Raw genomic sequence first — 23331 nt, 5'->3', positions numbered from 1 at the left:
CATTAAAAGTTGCAGAGCTTACAAAAATGTGACATGCCTCCAGATATTTCCAGTTTGCTACTATTACATACTGTACTCGGATCCCAGATATTCTTTCTAATAATAGTCACTTTTTAAAAAGTAATGTTAACCAAAAAGCAGTGCCGTGCATGGGTATATACATCCTTTCAATACAGCCTTCTCTGTCATTGGATATGTTGACATACTCAAACAGCTTCTGACCACCACCTTCTTCCCTCTGCCCTGAGGAAAGCATGTGCTCCCGTTCCTTTGTCTTCCAGCCAATTCCCCAATGCCTACCTCCTTTCCCACCTCCTTTCCCTGCCCTGTAAATCTTTTTTGACACTCCAGTCCTGCCATATTACATAATTGAGCTTGTGGAAAGTCAGGGCTCATAACCTGGCAGCAGGATCAGGATCCAATTATATTTCAGTACTTATACTTGTTCCATCCGTTTTTAGCAAGCACGCACCACATAATACAATAAATGCAATGGTAACATCCATTGTTCCCACAGAGGAGGTCAATGGTCCTATTTTCGACTCCAGACTAGGATTTTGTCCCAGCTTGATGAACAAAAACCTGATTCAGAGCAAATAGACTCCCCATTGAGTTATCTTCTCTTCACGTCTACGGTACATACTTTTTCATGATGCTTAATGCTCTCCTTCCCCCTCCCCCCCAACTAGCGTTCCTGCACTGTACAACCAAACAGATTAGTTTATTTGATTGTGTCTCTGTATGCTGGATAGGTGGAAGGAGAACTGTCCAACATGTTTACGGTAGATTGAGTAACGCCTCTCCACCCAGCTTCTTTCTGTTTCAACATGAGTCATATTTGTAAACCTTGTGTGAGAACAGAATTGGCTATAGCATTTCTAGTTATAAATGGAATGTGGAAGTGGGTATTTGCGTGACACTGGCACAAAACATTTTTGCTGAGGCCTACATGGCTTTGGAGAGGAGCTCCAATAGCTGGCACTCAAAATCTGGGGCATTTTTCAGTGCCTTGCTTTGCAACTTTTTATAATGTGAAAAACCTCCTCACTATAGCAACAAGAGAGCCCTTGGCCCATGAGTCAGGGCATGGATAGAAAGGTAGAAGGCTTGACAGCGGGAGAAGAGGAGTTCAGTTGAGGTAAAAGGTTCTCATTGGGAGCTAAATGGAGCGGTTCCCACAAATGCTACTTGTGGTGTGCAGGGTTCACCCAGGAAGCATGCAGTAAGCAGAGAATTTCTGACATACAACATTGTAGTTGAGAGAGGTTTTCACAGCTGATGCTCAAGATACAAAAATAGTGTTTCATAGCTAGCACTGAAAGGGGATGCAAGGTTCTCAGATGTGGGTCTTTTCAAGTGAAAGTTTTTTGGTGGAAGAAGAACCATGTATCCTCCAAAGCTCTAATCCTACTTTTTCTTCTCTTTCCTTGTTTGAAACTTAGGTGCAGTGTGTACCTACTGCAAGAACAGAGAATCTGAACTCTATCAGAAAGAGGTAAGTGGGTACAAATCTGGAAATGGGTGACTAGGTACCCTTGCTTGTTAACTGCACCTTGCACAGTCCCACCTGGAATGCAGTGGCTTCTGAAACAACCCATCTACCCTCATCTATGCCAACGTATCTTGAGTTCAATCTCAAATATCTTTGTTAGATGGTAACTGTGACGAATCCCAGGGTATTGTCACTGCTTCCATAGGGGGCGCCCTTCCCATGAGGCCACTACCTGATAGTCCGCACAGGGGTGGTACTCACCAGGAGGATCTCATGGGGAGGTGAAAACCCCCTGTGGGACCAGGGACCACTATTGTGGGACAATGCAGTATCTACATACTTCAACCCCCACCTCGCGCATCCTCCTACCCTACACAAACCTTTGTAGTTCCCAACACTTCCATATGCTTTTGTAGAATAAAAGACCCCATCCTCATGAGACATGCTGAGACCAGGAAGAGTAGGGACTACCCATATGGAATGCATGAGAAAACTGAGACTAGGAAGAATCCACCTAACCGAGTAGAGAGTAATCGTGTCACTACTGGAACAAAAAAGAGGTGTGGAGGAATGACGAACGCACTGGGGAACCAAGGTATGCGTTCCAGTCAATGAGAGCACTCTCAGGGTACAAAAAGGGTAGAAGAACTGCACAAGTTGTCTGAGGAACCGCAAGAGCCAGCAAGATCCAAGAAGGAGGAAGGCAAACTGGGATGCTGGGAAGGGAGCAGGAAGGTCCAGAACCGGAGGACCGCTCGACTACACCGGAGAGAGAAGCGCCAGGCATTTCTAAGACCAGGGGAGCCCGAGAAGGGAGAGCTGGGCTGCCTGAAGGAAACGTGTAACTGCGAAGCCCTGCAGACCAAAAGAAGACCAAAAGAGTCTGGGAAGCACCACTACTGGTCGCATGCGTCAAGGAAGACCCAGGGCGATCGCAGACCATAAGAAAAGGTAGGTTTGTTGCTGGGAAGGTGCTGGGGCCTCAAAAGTGCTGGGAAGCCCAAAGGGGAGGAAAGAGCTGATAATACAGGGTCTGGGACCATGACCAAGCAGGAGATACGTCATACCTTGGGTCACACAATAGTACTTGGCAGGAGAGTGAACCAAGTCTATCAAGAAGGAAGGCCAAGAAAGAAAGATGAGTCTGGCATCCACACCCATAAGAGGAAGAAAGATCATCATTCTTCATAGTCACAGTATCTGGCAGGGTAGTGAACCAGGTTGAATGTGCCTAACGAAAGCTGAGAAAGACCAGGGGAAGAAGTCACCAATCTTGAACTGTCCGAGAATCCTAAGCAAGGCTAGGGGAAGGAGAGATTCGCCCTAAAGAGACCTGAGCTACGAAAAACCCGAGGGAGGTTATGCGGAGAGAGACCTCCCCCTAATTGTGGACTTAGGGGAGGGAGTCATACCCCTGTTCAGGAAGACTGAAGAAAGTTACATCCCAAGGATACCATAGTGAAAACAACTATGACCAACAATGGATACATTTTGTAAACTGCACTATAAGAAACCCTGTGAACCTAGAACTTTATGTTGCTTCAGAATGAGACTTGTAACCCACGGAAGGGAGGCATTCCTTCAAAACACAGATTCTGGTTGGAACTATTGAAGCCTCCTCAGTTATTTAGTTTCATTCGTAGTGTAAGGGAAGGAAATAGGGTTTTGACACAGGACGTGGACTCTTTACTTTGGACATCCTGACAGATCTATAGTACTTTTTAGTTGAGGCAGGGAAACCACTGTTAGAAATAGGGCGTGATAGGTTTTCTTTTCTTAACTTTTTACCACAAAAGTCTTTGCCAATCGCCATGACACCATTGTGTCATACTCGTATTTCTGCATCCTTACACAACCCTGAGTTGAAACCTTTGCACACACCACTTATTTGTGTAATGTTTGGAGACCTGGGTCGCGAAAAGTGGGGGCAACGTCTGTTTTCGGTATCTGCCTATGTTGGCTCTCTGCCTGCATTACCTATGCATGAGTTTGTTTGTCTAGTTTCTCTGTGTAATCTGTCCTGTCCTCTGTGCAACTTTCAGAGAAGACAGCCAAAATCTTCCAGAGGATGTTGCCTCAGACGGAAGGCTCAATGTGTCAAAGTCCAGGAGGAAGGAGGTTTCTTGTCCCCAGGTTTAGTCCAACCCCAATCTGCTGAGCTGTCGCTCATGTTGCCATTATCAAGATGGCACTTCACACCAACACTTGTGGGGTGGGTTCCCGTTTGGGAACACTGGCGTGCATCGCTGCTGAAAGGCTTTATGAAGGCAAGGAGTCCATGTCTGGCCCTAGTATAGAATATGAGGAAAGTATGACCGCGTACACCATTAGGCTTTTTCCTGAAGTTTTAGTTTACTAGAATTGCCTTTGTGATGTGCCGCTGGTCTGCAGATCCTGAAGTCTTGGTACCATGTTTTCTTCCCATTTAATGTGGCAATCTCGCCTCAAAAATGCTATTCTTGTATTTCACTTAATACATACGGCTGATCTGACTTTTAGTGCCAGTATTAATAGGAGGGCCTTTGTTGTCCCTGGCTCGCCAGAGCCAAGAGGGGCTTCTCTTTCTGTGAGTAAGCTGAAATGGAGAATAAACGGGGATAGACAAAGTTACAGGAATGATGCCTTAAGGCAAATAGACTCGTGTGTTATCTGTGTGGGTGTGCTTGCACCCGGGTTTAGTGGTCATGTGCTTCCATCGCCAACATGCCATGCAGACATTACATTTACACATGCACATTCTTCAGGGGCTAGACAGACACTGGAGCATGTAATGAGACTTGTAGGGTACTGAGACCCCTGCACTTCCACGCTCTCAATGTCACCCGGCCTATTAAGATCTTAGTCCGTCTTCCCTCTGTTCCCCTCCTTTGCCTCGTCAAGCCTTGAAACACTTGTGTATAGGCGCGTTTTAAATGCCATATCATAACACTCCACAAACTGAATCACCCCTGGGTAGCAGCAGACTAACATTATGGTCCATTCCTGATTGCTGCAGATCATGGCGCACAGGTGCACATAGATTCGGCTAGTATCACTCAAATATATAATGGGCAGCCCACAGGATAGAACCCATGGTTCCCATTTCTCGGGTCACCAATGTAAACACTGGGCCACATCTGCCAGTTACTTGGGAATTTGGTAGTTCTTCTATGAACATGTAACTTAGTCACATTAACGCTCATCCAGATGTTCTTGAACACAATCCTTTTTATGGCATACATTAAGTTAACTTTGGATTCTCACATTTATTTGGATGGTTGAGTAGGCATGCCTACTTTTATTTGCACATGTTGGTTTGTCTACAGATTTGCTTTACCCACAGGATTGCTGTCTTTCCTCAGATTTCCCACCTGGGCTCATTAGAGGAGAAGTTCTCTCGCCTATGGACACAGTGCCAGCGCTGCCAGGGAAGTCTGCACGAGGATGTACTCTGTACCAGGTAAAATGGGACTGTAACAATTATTTCCAATAGTGAAAGTTAAAAGCTTATTTGCCTCATCTCCACACACTCCCCCTGGCATCTTGCACTGTGAATGACGTAGAGCCATTGTGATTGCAGCCCCATCCACCTTCTACATGCACAAATGCTGGGACTGTTGGTATTTCTGTCCCCCTTGTGGCTCCTGCTTTTCTTTGCTCCTGTCAGGAGCTGTGTGTTCTTATTTTGCCTTTGTTTGTAATATTATGACCTCTACCCCTTTTTCTAACGGATTGCAGCTGTCCTCTGAAACATTTAACAGCAGTGTACGTGGCGGAGCTCTGCAGAGACCTTCATTGACAGTCCAATTTCTTCCCCCGAAGTGATGTCATGAGCATTACACAAAGAGCACACCACACCCTATGGCCTCGGTTCCACCTCCACATGCTGAGAATCTGAGGAAAAAATGTTAGCGGGTTCTGAAAGTATGAGTCATATGGGGCAAGAAAGAGGGCGAAGAGGAATCTGTGGAAGGAGAATGCACCAGAAACATTACCAGAGGGAAGACATTTTTCGAATGGATTGTTCCCTTCCACAGATTCCTCATCTTAGATGTTTAGTCACGGAGTCAGCTTCCCCCAGAAAACATTCCCCAGCAGTGGGCAAACCAAATGCAGCTACAAGCAGACTCCTGTTGGCACCAATGACTCCATGGCTCTGGATGTGGTGTCGTCATGTGCACAGTTGATTTCAGCTACATGCCTTCATTTTCTCCTCAGAGAAAAATGTTGCTTGCTGTACTCTTTCTGGCACACCAAAGGCGTCGGTATTCAATACCTGCATTAACTTGCGTTTCCAAGATGTCCGCCACAGTCCCCCATTAGGTGTGCCTTGGGGACGGACACTACACAGAGGACTGCGGTTCATACAAGACTATGAACCCAAAAGGGTTTATAGTGATTGCATCAAGAAAAAAAAGCAACTACAAACCAAAGCATCTAATAAAAAGCATTGAATGCCAGGAGCATCGACAGGCTATCGTTTACATGTAAAAGTGCCTTTCCATCTAAACCAGTCCATCGAAAATATAAATGGACTGGTTTCAATGGAAATGCACTTCTACATGTAAAAGGTAGCATTTCAGTGTTTTTTTTTCTGACTTTAAAACTTTACATGGAGCTGTCCAGTGCTGAAATCTCGGCACGCCAGCTCCTTGTAACGTTTCCATTTTTTTTTTGTATATTGGGGGAGCAGCCCGCAAACCTTAACCCAACCCTTAATCTAACCCTAGCCCCAACCCTAACACTAATGTAACCCTTAATCTAACCCTAACCCTAATGTAACCCTTAATCTAACCCTAGCCCCAACCCTAACCCTAATGTAACCCTTTATCTAACCCTAGCCCAATCCCTAACACCTAACCCTAGCCCCAACCCTAACCCCACTAATTTCGATGAATCCATCGAATTATATACAACAAAATGGCTATTTGATGGAATAGAATTTTGTTGCATATAATTCAATGGTTTGGCATTAGATGCTTTGGTGTTCGATTGGTTGACCAGATACCACCCAAAATCCATCCATGGAGGTGCTGGAAATCTTTGTTCTGTCCTCGCAGGTGTAGCTCAAGCTCTCCTTCTAAATCTGTGTTGTAGCACTGCTAAGGCTCCTCAGGACTTTGGGGAGGGTAGATCTGTTGATCGGGTTGACCAGGAGCATTTAGACTGCAACCAATCGGATAACGGTCCCAAGAAGAGAAATGGAAAACGAGTCACTGTAAGTAGTACCTCTCCCGAAGTGACTCCTGTAATTCCTCCTTTTTTTCGTGGAAGAAGCATTGTCACTCTTGAGGTATGACGGGGTACTCTTCTGACTCTCCAAGGCATAGTCAACTGCACTTCCATACAATCTTTTCCACCCCTGAGCAGTGGGAACAATTTTAAAATGCGATCACTGCACATTCCTTGGCAGCCAGAGACACCTCGAGGTCTAGCGGTTGCACGTCTTCGAGCTCGGCCCCTGCTCCGAAGCACAAAACATTTCTAAGGTTTGTGGAGGGAGGGGGGAACACTCTTAGCTCTTCATCAAGCTGATAAGATGTCTCAGTCACTGCCCCAAAGCCTCTCTTAGCACTTTGCTCACAGCTTCCCAGTGGGAGGCAGGTTGACCCAGCATCTGCAAGAATGGCATCTTATTACTTCCGATGCATGGGCACTACAGACAGTAGATCCTCCAGGCCCTTCAGCTCCAGGACTGGATGGTGTCACTCGATCTTCAGGATGCTTACTCAAGTGACACCTCCAAAGCTTCAAGCAGTCCTGTACTCTTCCTCTGGGAAGGTTTCACCTCCCGAGATGAGATGAGGGCTCAGCATATCGTGCAGATGGTAATGAGATTTCAGAACACCCAATATCTACCGGCATTCGACTTTCTGAGGTTGCTGGACCTCATGGCATCCTGCATCTTCCTGGCGCCAGAAGACCTGCTAAGGATGAGGTTCCTCCAGTGGGTCTTCAGGTCCCAAGCAAGGTTGCACAGGATCTCCTGTGGTGGGCTTGCAAGGAGAACGTGATGTTAGGGGAACCTTTTTGGCAACCCTGCCAGAGAGATCACTGTAGTCACGGATGCTTTTCTCATGGGGTGTGGAGCTCACTTGAGCGATCTGACAATGAGCGTACTTTGGTCCCCTGCAGAATCAAGACTACACATAAACCTTTTAGAGCTGAAAGCGACCAGACTGACGCTGATGGCTTTTTTGCCTTCATCCAGTGAAAAGATTTCCTGATAATTGTGGACCGCACAGTGGCCATGCACTACCTCAAAAGAGAGAAGGGTTAGGCTCACTACAACTCTGCAAGAAGGCAATTCAGCTCTGGTTTTGGGCCCCACGAAACAGGAACTCTGTTGGCTGTTCACCTAGAATAGAATACAACAGCGGAAGCTCTGAGCAAGCAGTTTCCCACAAGTGGGAGTTAGCTCCAGAAGTTCTAGAGATCCACGCCCTTTAGGGAACCCCTCAAGTGGATCTGTTCATGTCCAGTATCAACAGTATATGTGATCTGTTCTGCTCCAGGAAATTTCCTCAGACGAGACCTGTGGGGAACACGTTCGTAGGGGCCTGTATGTGTTCCCTTCAGTCCCTGTCATCCCTCGCGTAATCGGGAGTTTGTAGAAGTTTGGGAAATCCATGACACTGGTAGCCCCGCATTGGGCCAGTAGGTCGTGGTACCAAGACCACCTAGGCTTGTCCATCTGCCCTACATTCCGTCTTCCTCAAAGAGTAGACCTACTCTCACAAGAGGGAGGCTGTCTTCTTTACCCAGGAATCAGAACACTGAACCATCATGCCTGATTTCTGAAAGGCCAAGATACAAAGATTGGGACCTCCTGGAAGATGTTATGTGGGTGTTGCTTTTGGCTAGTAGACCAGCAGCAAAAGCATTATCCTGATGCCATTAGAACAGGTTTTGCAGGTAGTATAGATTAAAAGATATAGACCCTTTCGAATGGCTTGTCCTCCAACGTATTCCTCATCTATGACATGTAATGTCCACAGCTCTGCTGCTTCGGAGGAATTTATTTCGGCAGAGGGCGTCTTTACATTGATGGCGTTGGGTCGATGTCCCTCGAAGGCCTCCGTCGAGGGTGACATCATCTGTTGTTCTAAGTAGCACATACGGCACCCGTTTCCTCGGTTCAGTTTTTCCGCAAACGTGTTTGCTTCGAGAACCTGGCGCGCCTCGTGTCTGCTTCTTTGTATTGTGCCATTGTCTTCTTCTTCCACCCAAACGACCCCGCGGTCTGGCTTTAAGAAGTGATGGGACTGTGGGTACAAGATGTCCATCACGGACCCGCACTGTATCTGCTTGTGGTGTCTGGGTGAGGACCACGCCACGGACGACTGCTCGAAGTGTCAGTCGTTGATTGCCAAGATCTTGCGGGAGCATAAGGAAAAATTAAAGTTAGGCTGTGTTTCCAAGCCCCGTAAATCCAAATCTGCTGGTATGTCGACCGATGAGTCGAGGGAGTCTCTTCGTCGGAAGACGTCCAGGAGGTCTAGGTCCCGGAGTGGTTTGCGGCACTCTTCGTCGAGGCGGTCCCGGAAGCGTCTTCACCCTTCGCCTTCCCTATCCTCGTCAGAAGACGACTACCTGAAGAAAATGTCATGCCCCACCAAATCCTCTACCCTCGAGGAATGGGAGTCTTTTCGGGAACAAATATTGAAAATATTTAAATCACGGCACAGTTCCGTCCGCGCCTTCAGTTGAAGCTGGCAAGGAAAGGCCTTGCTGGGTTAACCGTTTCTTTGCTTGCACTGGCTCATCGGCTGAGAGGAGGCAAGCAGTAATCAGATGTGTGATACTGGGCCATTACTGCGACAGGGTGGCATTCTCACCTGCTGCCACTCACTGATATCTCAAGCAGAGCAAATACATAGGAAAATCTCTAAAGACAGGGGGTTTTGTGCTTAAAATAAAACTTCTCTCAAGAAACAGCTGCTTATTAAGGTGGTTCTTGTTTGAATTCGATTTCCTTGGAGGTTTTTTTTTTTGCAGTGTGGAAGTGTATGCAGGTTTATTTAGATGACCGTGATGTTCATGAAGCCTGTTGATTTTAAGGGTGTCGTGGAAACATGTACGACATATTGCTTTTGGCAGCATTTAGACAGTTAAAGGATTGCAACTTCATAGTTTGAAATTAAAGTTTTGGTTACAAGTGGCCCATATTTGACAAAGCAAACTCGGAAGTGCCCAATTTTTGGAAGGATTGGCAAACATGTTCTCACCGACTCGGTTTGTGGTTCCGTCCTGGGACCTTAACTTGGTTCTTTCTTTCCTTGTGGCTTCCCCCTTCAAGCCCATCCACTCGTGGTCTCTGCAGCTCCAGGCATAAGACTGTTCTTCTGGTGCCACTTATGTTGCCAAGGCTTGTTATCGAGATGAAGGTTCTGTCATGCAAGCCCATTTTCCTACACTTCCAGGGTTACTTTTAGAGTCCGACCGTCGTTTCTCTCGAAAGTGTCATCCTCAGTCACGTATGTTCCTGTGACGTCACTTCCTATGACATGAAGATTTCAAAATAGTTTTCACACACCCCCAAGAAATGTAAGTTGGCACACCTGCTGCCATTAAAACAAAATACTTTCTGCCTGTTTTCCGTTGATGTTTGGAGACATGAGTTTTGGAAAAAAGAAGTTATAAAATTCCATGCTTGGAAATGTGGAAGTCTGCCCGTTTGTTTGGGAGACAAAAATACTTCCATTCTTAGAATTTGAAATGTGGGTAAGAACAGGTAGGATGTCCCTACTTGCTTATTTTCAAGACTGTTGGCTATTTCTTTCTTTCGCAAAATTAGTTCTATGTGCACTGTTGTTTGTTTACCGGAGATATTGTTTTCACTAGTGATGTTTGTGATTTGCACCGTTGGAATAAAAAAAACAAAAAAAATAAATAAAAATGTCTTTTCAAGACTGAGAACAAACTGTAAGACAAAGTGGGACGTAGAGGTTTGTCTGTCCATAAGGAGAGGGAGTGCGAGACTAGTCCGGGAGACGTTTAAGGAAAATAACAATTGTCAGCATGTTTAAGATTATTTTGAAGCTCCACTACTGTATGTCCTATTTTAAACACAGTTCCCGAGACCTTCACTTCCTGCCTACTGTGTTTTAGAATTATTTTGCCATTTATTCGGGCTTAAAAATGTCCAAAAAGAGTTTAAATTGAGCTCTGGGCGTGCTGCACTGGCCTGCTGTTGAATGTGGTCATGTGTATGGTTCTGTGTGCATGCTCATCAAGTAATGCTCTGATTACTTACCGGTAATCTTCATTACTCCTAGTCCTACTCTTCCTCGTCACAGTACTTACTTCATGAGGCACCCGCCTCCGACACAGGACCTTCTTCTATTTCTTTAAATCCCTATAACTCCTCCCCCACATCCATGTCACTCAGTTTCATATTACCAAGCCGGAGCATGGGACCTTCCCCGCAGGGAGGGTGAGGAGGGTCGTCAGTACTGTGACGAGGAAGAGTAGGACTAGGAGTAATGAAGATTACCGGTAAGTAATCAGAGCATTACCTCCACGTCCACTCTTCCTCGTCCCAGTACTTACTTCATGAGGTATACCAAAGCATCAACGGGGAAAAGGTCCCAATGAGAGAGCCAAAAACAGTGCAGCAAAACACACCCACAATAACTCTTAAATCACATCCCCACAGACAAAAACTCCAACCACGAAGGAACCAACCCCCGAGTGGGAGAAACTCAACCCATAGCGGTTGATGAAAATGCCTAGACCAGCCAAGGCGGCAGCCATACAAATCTCTTGCAGAGAAAAACCCTCCTTACATCGGGCCAGGAAGCCGCGAAACCCCTGGTAGAGCCCCTGATTGTGCGCAGGCACAGGCAGGCCAGAAGCCACATAGGCCCTAGAGATCACAACCCGGAACCACCGGAAAATGGAAACCACAGATGCGTTATGCCCAGCCCCAGCCAGACCACAAGCAATCAGAAGACTATCAGATTGGTGGAAAAGGCAAACCAAGCCAAATACTCCAACGCGTCCCGCCGGACATCAATGTTAAGCTGAGCCACCTCCTCAGGCGTTCTTGGATCATGAAAGAAGTCAGGGAGAACCAGACCCTGAGAGGTGTGAAACCCGAGAGACAACTGAAGGGAGAAACTTCGGACCACACCCCGGCACCACCGAGTCTGGCAGCACCCTCAGGAAAGGAGCGTGACATAAGAGAGCCCCAATCTCCCCAAGCCTACGGGCAGAAGTGAGGGCAATAAGAAAAGCAGATTTCAGTGTAAGATGTTTGATATCAATCTCGGAAATGGGCTCAAAAGGAGGCCCATGAAGGAACCGTAATACAAGAGGGAGATCCCAAAAGGAAAGCCCTTTATCAGCACAAGGAAGGGAAGAAGAAAAACCCTGGATCAACTTCCCCACCAACACCTCCCCATCCAAGTGACCGTCAGAGTCCCCCAAAAGGAATTTCATGGAGGCCCGCTGAGAGCGAAGCCTGGAAAAACTGCCAGGCCCCTGTCAAAACCCCTCCTGGAGGAACCGAAGGATAGCAGAGGCCAGAACGCAGGGGAGGGATCCCAGACTGCCCATACCAGTCTCGGAAATGGCCCCAATGTCTGCCTAACACCTTCAGAGTGGAGGGTCTAAGAGCATCCATTTGGACTCAACTACAGGATCTGAGAACCCCTGAGATATCAACCTAGACTGAGCAATAGCCACACCGCCCATTGCATCCGGTGGAATTCTAACCGCAGATCCCCTTGAAGGGGACACGGCCACCTCGGAACCAGCCAAGGTTCCTAGGAACGAAGCTCCAACAGAGAGGGGAGCCAACTCCGGCGGCACCAGAACAGAGCTAACAACAACACAGTCACCCTGGACACTCAGATGCGCCAAACCACCCGGGGCAGAAGGGGAATAGGCGGAAAGGCATAAAGGAAAACCCCAAGGCCACTGTACAGAGAGGGCGTCCATCCCCCAATCCCCTCAACCTGAAACCGAGAGCAGAGGAGGGGAACTTCTGCTGAGGCCGGGGATGCAAACAGGTCTAGAACCAAGGACCCTAATCTGACACAGGTCACCGCAAAGACCTGGGCCAACAGGACCAGTTCTGCAGAGGAGTGAAAACCGGCGTCTGAGAAGATCTGCTTGAACATTGTCCACCCTTCTGATCCGTGAGGCCAGCAGATACACCAGATGAGATTCCTCCCAGGTGCCTATCAGCGCTGCCAGAGCATTCAAGGAACAGCCGGAACCCCTTTTGCAGTTCACATATGCCAAGGCCGTCGTATTGTCCGATCGGACCAAAAACCGCCGACCGTCCAGCAACTCCTCGAAGTACACCAGAGCTTGCACAATGGCACAACTCTTGCCAACTGGATGATCACCGGCTCTCCCCAGATCTCACAACCCTTGAGCTGAGAGGACCCCCAATGTATACCCTTTCTGCTGGTGTTGGTAGTAGGAGAGGTCACAGGAGGAAGGACCAAGCACACCTCAGCCTGTAGACCTGAAACCCCCCGCCACCATAGCAGGGACACTCGCAGCGCTGGGGACACTGAAAACAAAACTACGAAAGCCGAGATGTCGGGAGCCAGTGGGAGAGAGTATAAGACACCAGGAGACGTAACCGAAGACAGGCTCAAGGAACTGGAAAACATGCAAGACGCCACGTGCCCCGTAACTTCAGCAACAGGTGAGTCGAGACATACTGCCTTCTGAGAACCCAGCCCAGAACAGCCAGCAAGCGCCCCCCCTGCACAACATCCAGAGTACGCTCTCCCCAGACGTCCGGACAAGCAGTGCAGGGTCTTGAGACCCATAAGCAGGTGACACATCCTAGAAGGCATTGGGACCAGGAACACCCGCAAGTAGAAAACTTGACCCTGAACAGGGAGAGGAACGGGCAAGACGGTAACCCACAACAACCGTTCGGAGAGAACGGATCCCATGGCCAACTACTTGGACTGTGAGCTGGGTACCAAAGTCCTAACCATGCAAACCTGGACAGGAGGAGACAGGAACGGCAACTGATACCCCCTCCAGAAGGATCCCATTACCCAGGAAGCCGAACCCCACCGGTCCCATACACCTCCGAGAAGATAGAGACGAGGAGCCAGGGAAAACCGCCAGTCACTGCACTTGCACCAGAGGGAAATCACAGGACGTTGAAACAGGCCTGCGCCACAATATAACAGCATGCTTGTCAGCCCACAAAAAGATTTGACCTATCAAAAGGAAGATACTGGACAGCCCAGAAGTCCAGCAGACTATGGCCCCCTCAGCCGACAGAGGAGCCACCAGGCTGGCGTCAAAAGGGCAGAGTACTGTCACAAAGCGGGGCAAAGCAATCCATCCCGGATAGCCGACATCAAAGGCAACCCCCTACCTGAGGTATGCCTATACTGGAAAACCCACTGAAGTGACATCCCCCTCCACCGGCACCAGGGGCTCTGAGAACCCCTCTAAGCACAGACATGTGCCACCATGTGCCCTATCACTTCCCACAAGTCTGAGAGGAGGCGTGAAAGCAACACGTCAGCACCGGAGGACCTAGGGCCTAAAAGAAGAGACACTGGGAACCCCCTGCATGGCCGTTACTTCCATGATAATTTTCCATAATCCCATGCCGGACAAGGGAAAAGCAAATCAACTCCTTTGACTTTCCCTTGCGCAGTTTAGAGGAAGAGGACAGGACAAGGAGTCTGCGTCCATAGCTAGCACAGACCCAAACACACCACTAACACACCACATGACTGAGAGGTGGCTTGAGCCCTGTATCCAGTAGCTGGTAGCCCCATGCTCTAAATCGTTCCAATGCATCGGTCTAGGAAGGATGAAGGACCGAGTCAGCACCGCTGAGACTCGAACCCGAAGTGTAGACTATGCCAGGCCGGTACCCTTCCGGCCGCTTGCAGATGTGTCCAAAATCTGCGCCGTATTCACAGGCAGCACGCAAGGAATGCAGCCAACATCCGGTGCATACTGGGCTGTGTGTGTCTGAGGAGCTGGTGGTATGTGACATGTCTGTGACAGAACAGAGCCCCGCACTTTCAAATACTCTGTCACAGTCACCCCACGACAAGAAGCAGAGTGTCCTCACAGCAAAAAAGGAAGGCTAGCCCATACTGCCAAGTGCTTGCCATCATTTCCAATAAAGATGTGTACACAGAGCACGAGGTAACGGCCTTTCAAAGGAGTCAAGATGGCCATACCAGCAAGAGAGGGGAAAACATCAAGCACAGTCCTCCCCTCTCCTTACCTTCCCCCAGAGAATGCAGCTGACATCCGGTGCATCCTGGGCCGTGTGTCTCTGAGGAGCGGGTGGTATGTGGCATGCCTGCGACAGAACAGAGCCCCCACACTTTCAAATACTCTGTCACAGTCACCCCACGACAAGAAGCAGAGAGGCCTCACAACAAAAGGGAAGGCTTAGCCCATACTGCCAAGTGCTTGCCATCATTTCCAATAAAGATGTGCACACACGGCACGAGGAAAACGGCATGTTGAAGGAGTCAAGATGGCCACACCAGCAGGAGAGGGGAAAAATATCAAGCACAGTCCTCCCCTCTCCTTACCTTCCCCCAGATAATGCAGCTAACATCCGGTGCACCCTGTGCTGTGTGTGTCTGAGGAGCGGGTGGTATGTGACATGCCTGCGACAGAACAGAGCCCCCGCACTCCCAAAGACTCTCTGCCACTGTCACCCCACGACAAGAAGCAGAGAGGCCTCACAACAAAAGGGAAGGCTAGCCCATACTGCCAAGTCGAATCAAGATGGCCAAAACAGGAGGAGAGGGGAAAAACATCAAGCCCAGTCCTCCCCTCTCCTTACCTTCCCCCGGGCCGTGCAGGACCCGGGACACAATGCTCACGCTGCGGTCCGGAGCCCAGCAAAGAACCGAGCGAGGCAATCCAGCTCAATTGTGACCCCAAGCCCCGCAGGGGGCCCAGGAGCAGTGCCGCACCTGAGGGAGCCGAGGGCCCCGCCACACAGCCCCCCCCAGGGGGCCAGCAATCTGTGCTCCCCAGTGCCCCGCACCGGGAAGAAAAAGTCCAACCTGCCGGAGGCAGGAAAAATTTAAACTGAGTGACATGGATGTGGGGGAGGAGTTATAGGGATTTAAAGAAATAGAAGAAGGTCCTGTGTCGGAGGCGGGTGCCTCATGAAGCAAGTACTGGGACGAGGAAGAGTGGACGTGGAGGTAATGACCCATACTGCACCTCCTTTCACCCCGGATGAGCTGCCCCAGTATTTACCTGCAAGTTCTCTCTGCTCGGGTTTTCAAGATTAGGAAAGCACTGGATTTCCACGTTAGCCCGGGCTCTCCAACATCCCCTGCCAGTGGAAATCCGCTTAATTGATAACCATTTGGGAAAGCCATAACGACTTGGCATTTTCAAAAATAAGTGTGCAGCCGTTTTGCAGTCCGTACCCTTTTAAGAAGTTGCCAACATATCCTGTGCACTGTACAAAAGAAATATAAATGCTACTTAACCCTTCTCATATACCCACACCCGCTTCAGGAAGCTCATCCTCCCCACCTCTTCATGGTTCCAAACCACCACCTATTGCAGAGGCTCACAAACGACCACACTGACTGGCCAACATCACAGCATTACCCCTGAGCGATTAGGAGGTCCACAAAGCCGACCATTTTCTTACCCCCCAAAGTGACACTCGCATTCACCCCGTAACTGTAAAGGGCATGAGGCTTCCAAGACAAACAGACAGCCCTTTTCTCCTTTCCCCGTAGCCCCCCAACTGTTATGGGTACACAGTCCCCACCCTCCTCCCGCACTGCTGCATATTCGTTGCATGCACCCCAACAGACAGACTCCTCCCCCCCTCGCCCACCTGTGCGTAGCTCTGCCCGAAATGCCTATTAGATATGCCCCATCACACCTGGCACGTTTGAGATGACCAGTTATGAGGCATCGTCTCCCTCCTTTTGCAAACTGTCCATCTACAGGATACAGCGAGAAAGAGCATGCGGGGTAGTTGATATCTGTTTACCACATGAAACCCTTCCTTGATATCCTGTCCGTGCATTCCCAGGTTTAGTCACTTCAGACATTCTGGACTTGGAACCCGTATATAACGTTCAGAAGCTGAATTATAGCTTTCCATTTGACTTGATTATATTTATAAATGCTGTAAATCAACGGGGATGTCTGGGGTAAACTCTGTTTAAAGGTATCGGTGCAGAGTCCAATGTTGAACTGGCTTTAATTGTAAGAGAAACTGCCTCTACACATTGTGAGTTACTCTTCTATATTCAGTGCACACCCTTACTGTTACTGCCGCGCCTACCTACCTGCTATACGCATCCTGGCCTCGCTTGGAACTACAGGTGCTCATTGTAGGCAATGAGAACTTGGAAAATGTCTCCTCCTCATTCAGAGTGTTGGGGTCAATCTGTGCGAAAATCCCCAAGAGCACAATAGTCGACCTCTTCCACCATAACATCTCAGGCTTCTTAAATTAGGTGCAATACATAGCACTCCAACCTGGCCCACTACTTACCCGAAGCCTGTCTTCTGGGCACTACTACATGCGTGGCAATGCTTCCAGCCACAAAACTAAGAAAATAAGGGGCCGGCCAGCTCTAGATGGGACTAGTGGTATTTTAGCAACATTCTGTCACACAGAAATCTGATTTCATGCTTCTTGGCGTAAGAATAACGGGCCCTGTTTTTTAGGCTGTTTGGCTGTACGCCATATGTAATTCCTATACCATGCATGCTCATTGCAACTGGCTCTACAAGGAACTTCTCACACTAACCATCTGACTCTAGGTACACGGCCAAACTGACCACAAGATCACAAACTCCACTGGCCACCTGTTGATCATCCTGTTTAAAACACCCACACTTTTACAGTGGGAGAGCATCTATTCTTACATGCCTGTGTGCAGAGTGTCACCCCCACGAAAATAACTTCTTTCTCTCTGGCATCACCTTTTGCAGCCAAGATTGGTATTTTCCCATGGACAGGAGAGCTTGCGCATCTCTTGTGCAGGCCTCCAAATGTGCACTTGCTATTGGCGAGTGTTAATCGACTCTTGCCGAGTAAGAAATGGTGTGCTGTGTGCATGTGGAGTAACGAAGGGGGGGGGGGGGGCGGGTAACTTTGTATGCCCAACTAGTAGTTTGCAACTTGAAATGTTAAGCCCTGTGTCGTGGACTCTTGGGCATTCTTGATTACCATTTCTTATCAAACCAGCATCTTTCTATATTAAAGAACTTGAAAATATGGTTGCAATTTACCAATTATGCTTTCAATTATTTGTTTGTTATATGTCACAAAGCAGAGCGAGATGCATGCTCCGATCGATAGATGTATAAAAACCAGGGTTTATTAAAAAAAAAAAACAGTAACCCAATATATCAAGTTTGCATGTAAATGAAATCCCTAGTTCTCAAACCCCTTTACCTGAAGCTTCTGGTCAGTCCCTTGTTCCAGCTTAATGGATTTGGGTGTACTGAACACAGTTACATTCTCGGGTCGCTGTCCTTTTCCCACTCTCTTTACTTATATATACCACACACAGCATGGGTATCTCTGCATGGTCTTTACTGTCAAACAGCAAAGTGTCCAGAGATTTTCAAAGTGTGTAGTTGGAATTCAATGCAGGGTTAAACAAAAAAAGTCTGTGTTAAAAGAACCACCCTGGATGCAAATAGCAAGTCCCTGTCTTCACATACCATGTTTCCTAATAAAACAGAACTTCTAGGATGCTATCACATAATTAATAGGTCGATTCTCTGACACAGTATGGGGCCCTTCTGTCGCTGCACTTCTCTCTTGGATCTCTGCTCCATAAATTCTGATAATGTTTTTCTCGTTCTTGATTCCTGAAGACCCCTCCATCAGGGACTGAGCCTTCTTGTGTAGCTGCACAGTAGTAGGACATGACCACTGCAGTAGTGTTGGCAGAGTATCACTAGACGGAACCCCAAAGCCGTCACCTGGTTGTTGGCCAACCAGGTCTCCTTCAGCTGGGCCTGGATGTGGTGGCACGGGGACAGGCCCAAAAACCTCCACTCTTAGGCTGTCCACCTAAACCCTTCGACAGAAAGGGACAACATTGCATGATGAGAGGTTTTGTGTGAGGAGCAAATATAATAATCAAATAATACCTGTTTTTATGTAACGCTAACTCACCCGAGGGCATCAAAGCGATGTAATAACAGTTAATATCATTACCCACTGTGTGGTATGCAATGTATCGACCTTGGAAGGATGAAAGGCTGAGTTGGCCCTGCCTGGATACCAACCTGGGTCAGCAGGCTACGCATAGGTGTCAGAAACCAGCGTTCAGCTCGCTATACTATCCGACCGGCAACAGTGCTATATGACTATACGTTCCTATGTGTCAATAAACCAGCCTTTCTACCCCTCTCAAAGGAACACTAATAAATAATTATTTCCAGAAACTGTAGACCAGAAAAGAGGATCACAATCCGGAAAAGAAAACAGAGGGTGTAGAAGATCCTCTTGGAAAAGGCTTTTATCATTCCTCGAGCAGAACTGACGGCAAAGAAGACAACTCTAGGATTAACCTGAAACAAGAAAAATCAAAACATTTAGGTTAACTCCCTTTTCCTTCAGCCTTTGTGCTGCCACAAGACGTAAGAGCACGGGGTCGGAGGTATTTATAGGGAAGTCTGATTCATGAGAAAAGATGCAGAGCGAGGCGTAATGTTAAAAACAATATTTAAGCTGCAGCTTCCCTGTCTCATGATTTTGGCTCTAGTCGCCAAGAGGACCCCTCCTGCGACGTTTGGTCTCCCCTGGTTTCTCTCTTTTTTCATATCCCTCTCTGTGACATTCTGCCATGTGGTCGTAACTCAACCTCTCTTTCTCACACATGCCTTTGACATAGGGTGGGTGCGTGCATTCCTCTTACCTCTATTTGAAGCTTTATTTGCCACCCCCTTCCCCTCGCTGTTCCGTTCGAGGCACTTCATTTTCTCTACCTGTTTCTGGACTAGTATCCATCTTCTTTAGATTGGTCTCCTTTGCCACGCTTATGCATTTTCCAACCACCTCTTGTTTGTCATTCACCCTTTCTTTTACTTTCTCCTTATCCACCCTATTCCTATTCTCTTCCCCATTAATTGCTCTATTTTTCCTGCCATCTCTTGGTTCTTTTCTCCGTCATCCTTTTCCACCTTTCTCTTTCCTTTTAATATCTTTCTACTGCACCCACTTATCCTTATCCACTTTCTCCCTTCTGACCTTTACCCCCCTACCTCCAATCTAGTTGCTTCTGCAACACTACATTCTTCTCTCACCTTTTCTTCTAGCGGACCTAAAAGCTCTTTCTATCAGCACCCACAATGCTGCCCCTTGGGCAGTGGCTTATATGCCAGCCCGACCCCACCCCTAGGTTCCCTCCTTCCTTAACTTGTGTCTGATATCAGTAATTATTAGTCTTGTTCTTGGGTTGGTTGGTTGGGGGGGGGGATTCTTCGTATTAAGCTGGAGGCCCTTGTGAAGCAGCGGCCCAATCCTTAAAAAGTCGGTCTTTGTTGTCATCTCATGCAAGAACCTGAGGGAGCAGAACAGAACCCCCTGGCTGCAAGCAGACATTTTTTCCTACATAGGTATGTATAGGTTCTGTGATTCTGAGTGTTTTTGTTCTCCTGCCTATTGCAGATGGCAAATACTGGCTTCCTACTGCTGATTCAGCATTGGTCAACCTTTCCTGTTTCTGGCAGTACGACATCTTGGCAGGCGCAAACCAGGGAGCCCCACGATACTATCTCAGGGACCCCAGCATCTTGCTGGGAGTTGGGATCCTGTCAGCTTCCTATGGGAGGGGAGACTGACAACAGATACATTGTTACTTATTTAATGTCTTCCCTTAAAGGGCATACAAGCGTGGTTTAGTAATGTAAGCCACAAGGTCTGAGTCGCGCTGCCCCCGGCACAGCAACACCTAACGGATGGCAGCATTCTCCCCCATGGCTTCTCTACCCTTGACCGCAAGAGCCAACTGGGGGACTGCCTCACAGCTACCATTACAAAAACGAGGGGTCTCTCGGAGTCAGTGTGCTAGGCTCAAGTCACTGCATACACACAAAGTGATGGAAGCACAGATCCAATCCTCCTACACTTCAAGTGCTGCCCAAAGCGGTTAGCCTGGGCACCAGAATGGCGAGTGGTCCGGGCCCTTCAGGGCAAGAGGAAGGATCAGGCGTTTCCGTTACCCTTTGGGTTACTTTTTTTAAAAGGTAGCTGTGAAGCGGAGCTGGGCTGACATGGAGGAATCCAGTGGTCCTATATGGAGAGACATGGCAACATTTTAGGACCTGAGGTTAGTCAGGACTTGGTCTTACCAAGGTGAATGGTCCAGCCAGCGGCATCACTGGACTTCGGAGAGGTGATAGAGGACTTGGAAGTAGTTTAGCACAAGGTTCAAGTATAGGCTTTAACAGAACAGGGTTCTTAGCCTGGAGTCTCGGAGCACAGGAGTCTTAATATGAAGTCTTCAATAGCAGGATACATAGAATGGAATCTTGAAACCAAGAAAAGATTAACTGAGCTGCAGAAGCATGCAGGCCATTGGTGATGAATCAGGGTGATGACTGGCTAATTTGAAAAACAGTTAATTCCTGCAGTGCCTCCATGGAGCACAGCAACCTTGGAAACAATAGACACTTTGGGATTTCTAAAAGTGTTTTCACTCTTTTTTTCAGACTTTTCGCGGCCAGGTTTACTTTTCCGCTGGTAAGGCTGTCTGAATTAATTTTCACGAGGAGATTTCTTGGTGGACTGGTCTTTTACCTGATCTTTGAGGCGGGACGCTTATGGTTGCTGTAAAGTGTGAGTAGAAATGTGTGGCCTTCCTTGTGTCCTTGGGATGATCAGGATCATTCATTGTGATTTTTCCATGCCCCTGTGTGGGTACTTGCAGCGCGAGCCTTGCGGTTCTGTGCTCTTGTTCAGTGATGGTGGACATTGCGGCTAGTAGGAATCTGTGCAGACGATTCATGCAATGCTACAATGACTTCTTCCCTACTGGGGAATACCCTAGTACAGCTGCAGTGACAGTTGCGTATTCTGGCAATGCAGTGGAGAGACTGCTAGGTAGCTTTTCTGGAGAATTGTAGGTGTGATGGCAGTTCTGTGAAGGTAGATTATATGGTCCTGTGAGGCACTTGCTATTGACCTTGCCAATGAAACTGGTAAATTCAGGCGAATGGGGCAACAGGGCCACTTAGTAATGTTAGGAGCAGAGTGGTTTAGGCAAAGTAGGGGCCAAAGTCTCCTACTAGTGCACCGGACTATATTTTGGTTGAACCAGGATTGCATTCTCCAAGGAATCTCCTACACAGTGTGTATATGGTTGTATGTGGTCCTACCAAGCTGGATACAACCCAAATATCAACATGCTGTGGGATTCTTGCCGCTAAACAGTCAACACAGATATGCGACCTGGGTGTGCTTGCCGCTCTCCATTGCGAGTGAGGCCCCACTGGGCTGGTCCATGGATATCAATTGTGATAGTTTGTCTCTTGCCAGTGCAGTCTCCTTCCTGTGGATAGTCACTTCTTCAGTCAGCACAAAGGAAGACATTACACTCAGGAGCATCTTGGCCCAGGCTATTTATGGGGACAGTAAGGTTTGGAAAGTGTCCCCTGCCCAGTAACGTTGATAAATTCAATTGAATATGAAGGTCGTGGCCGTCTTTGGCCAAGTGCATTCTTTTCAGACTTCAGAAAAACACACAGCAGCTTCATAGTGCAAACAGGTGTTTTCAGAGTCGGAAGAATTGCTCCATGTATAGTCATGGCCAACGTCCCGCAGAGAGGCCAGTCATCTTCATCATGTGATATATTCTTTGTGTAAAACAATTTGTCTTTTGGGGCTCTCTAGTTTTTTGCACAGGAGCAACAGGTAACAATTCTCTGGTAGACCTGCAAGCTGTACTGCAACAAACAATGCATCTACCACCAGCCAAACAGTTCACATGCAGTCAGACAGGCAAGAGTAGTTGCCTATGTAAACAAACATTGGCACAAATAGGTCTGGATGCCAGTTAGCTCAGCATTATTGATCAACTATGACTTCAAGGACTGCCTTCAGCTAAAGGGTGTTCGTGACTAGGTCCACCAGTTCTGTACTTCACTATTGAGACTATGATTTCATCACAGCATGAATCTTATCTGTACCAGGAATAACTCTATTTTAAGTTCATACATTTCCTTTCTGGCATTCTCATATCACACTGAGGTGGCAGTGTAGGACCCAGGAGGATAGAGGACCTAACCCCACCACCCTCTTCTAGAGTGGTATGGGGGGGTTAGACAAGGACTTACCCCCTCATTTTCCTGACCAAATGTGCTCACAGCATTTTCTTAAATCTCCTATTGTCATAAAGATGAGGGTAAGCCACAAGAGTTGAAATCCATTGAAATGCAAAGGCTGTCCTCCTGCTGCCCAGCAATCAACAGATATTTATCTGTGAAAAGGACACAATAGGGTCTTTGGAGTTTGCAGTTGTCATTACAGATTGTGTAATATGTGAATAAACTGCAATTTAGAGAATAATTATGCTTTTATTACTGACATACTCTGTATCCCACCCCCAATAAATATAGTAATGCTCTTCGCCCTTGAAGACATACTTGCACACACTGCAGTTTGGCTTGGGTTCATAGGGAATGTGTCCGTAACTAAACCCCTGGCTTTCACTTGTCTCCCCCCCCCCCTCCCTCCTCAACCCCTCTGCCTCAATTTCTCCTATTCTAGCCTGCTTTTCGGCTATCCTTGCTAGACACCATTGGGGAAATGTATACAGGAACACGGGGTTTAATGATCCCACTTTACTGTTCTATCATATAAATATGTGCGTGGTGACCATTGTGTGTGCACAAAC

General features: G+C 47.7%; 1 protein-coding gene across 7 annotated transcripts in view; it reads left to right on the top strand.

Moving 5' to 3' along the window:
• Nucleotides 1–23331, top strand: part of POLD1 (DNA polymerase delta 1, catalytic subunit) — a 1263933-nt gene that overhangs the window by 1171315 nt on the left and 69287 nt on the right. For all 7 annotated transcript variants that reach the window (XM_069605393.1, XM_069605349.1, XM_069605354.1 and 4 more), the window contains 2 exons: nt 1443–1495; nt 4834–4931. In XM_069605393.1, coding sequence (XP_069461494.1) covers nt 1443–1495; nt 4834–4931 — 151 coding nt within the window. The remainder of the gene's footprint in view (nt 1–1442; nt 1496–4833; nt 4932–23331) is intronic.

This window comes from Ambystoma mexicanum, chromosome 1p, assembly GCF_040938575.1.
Source record: "Ambystoma mexicanum isolate Mex_15411 chromosome 1p, UKY_AmexF1_1, whole genome shotgun sequence".
NCBI lineage: Eukaryota > Metazoa > Chordata > Amphibia > Caudata > Ambystomatidae > Ambystoma > Ambystoma mexicanum.
This window is presented reverse-complemented; position numbering and strand designations above follow the sequence as displayed.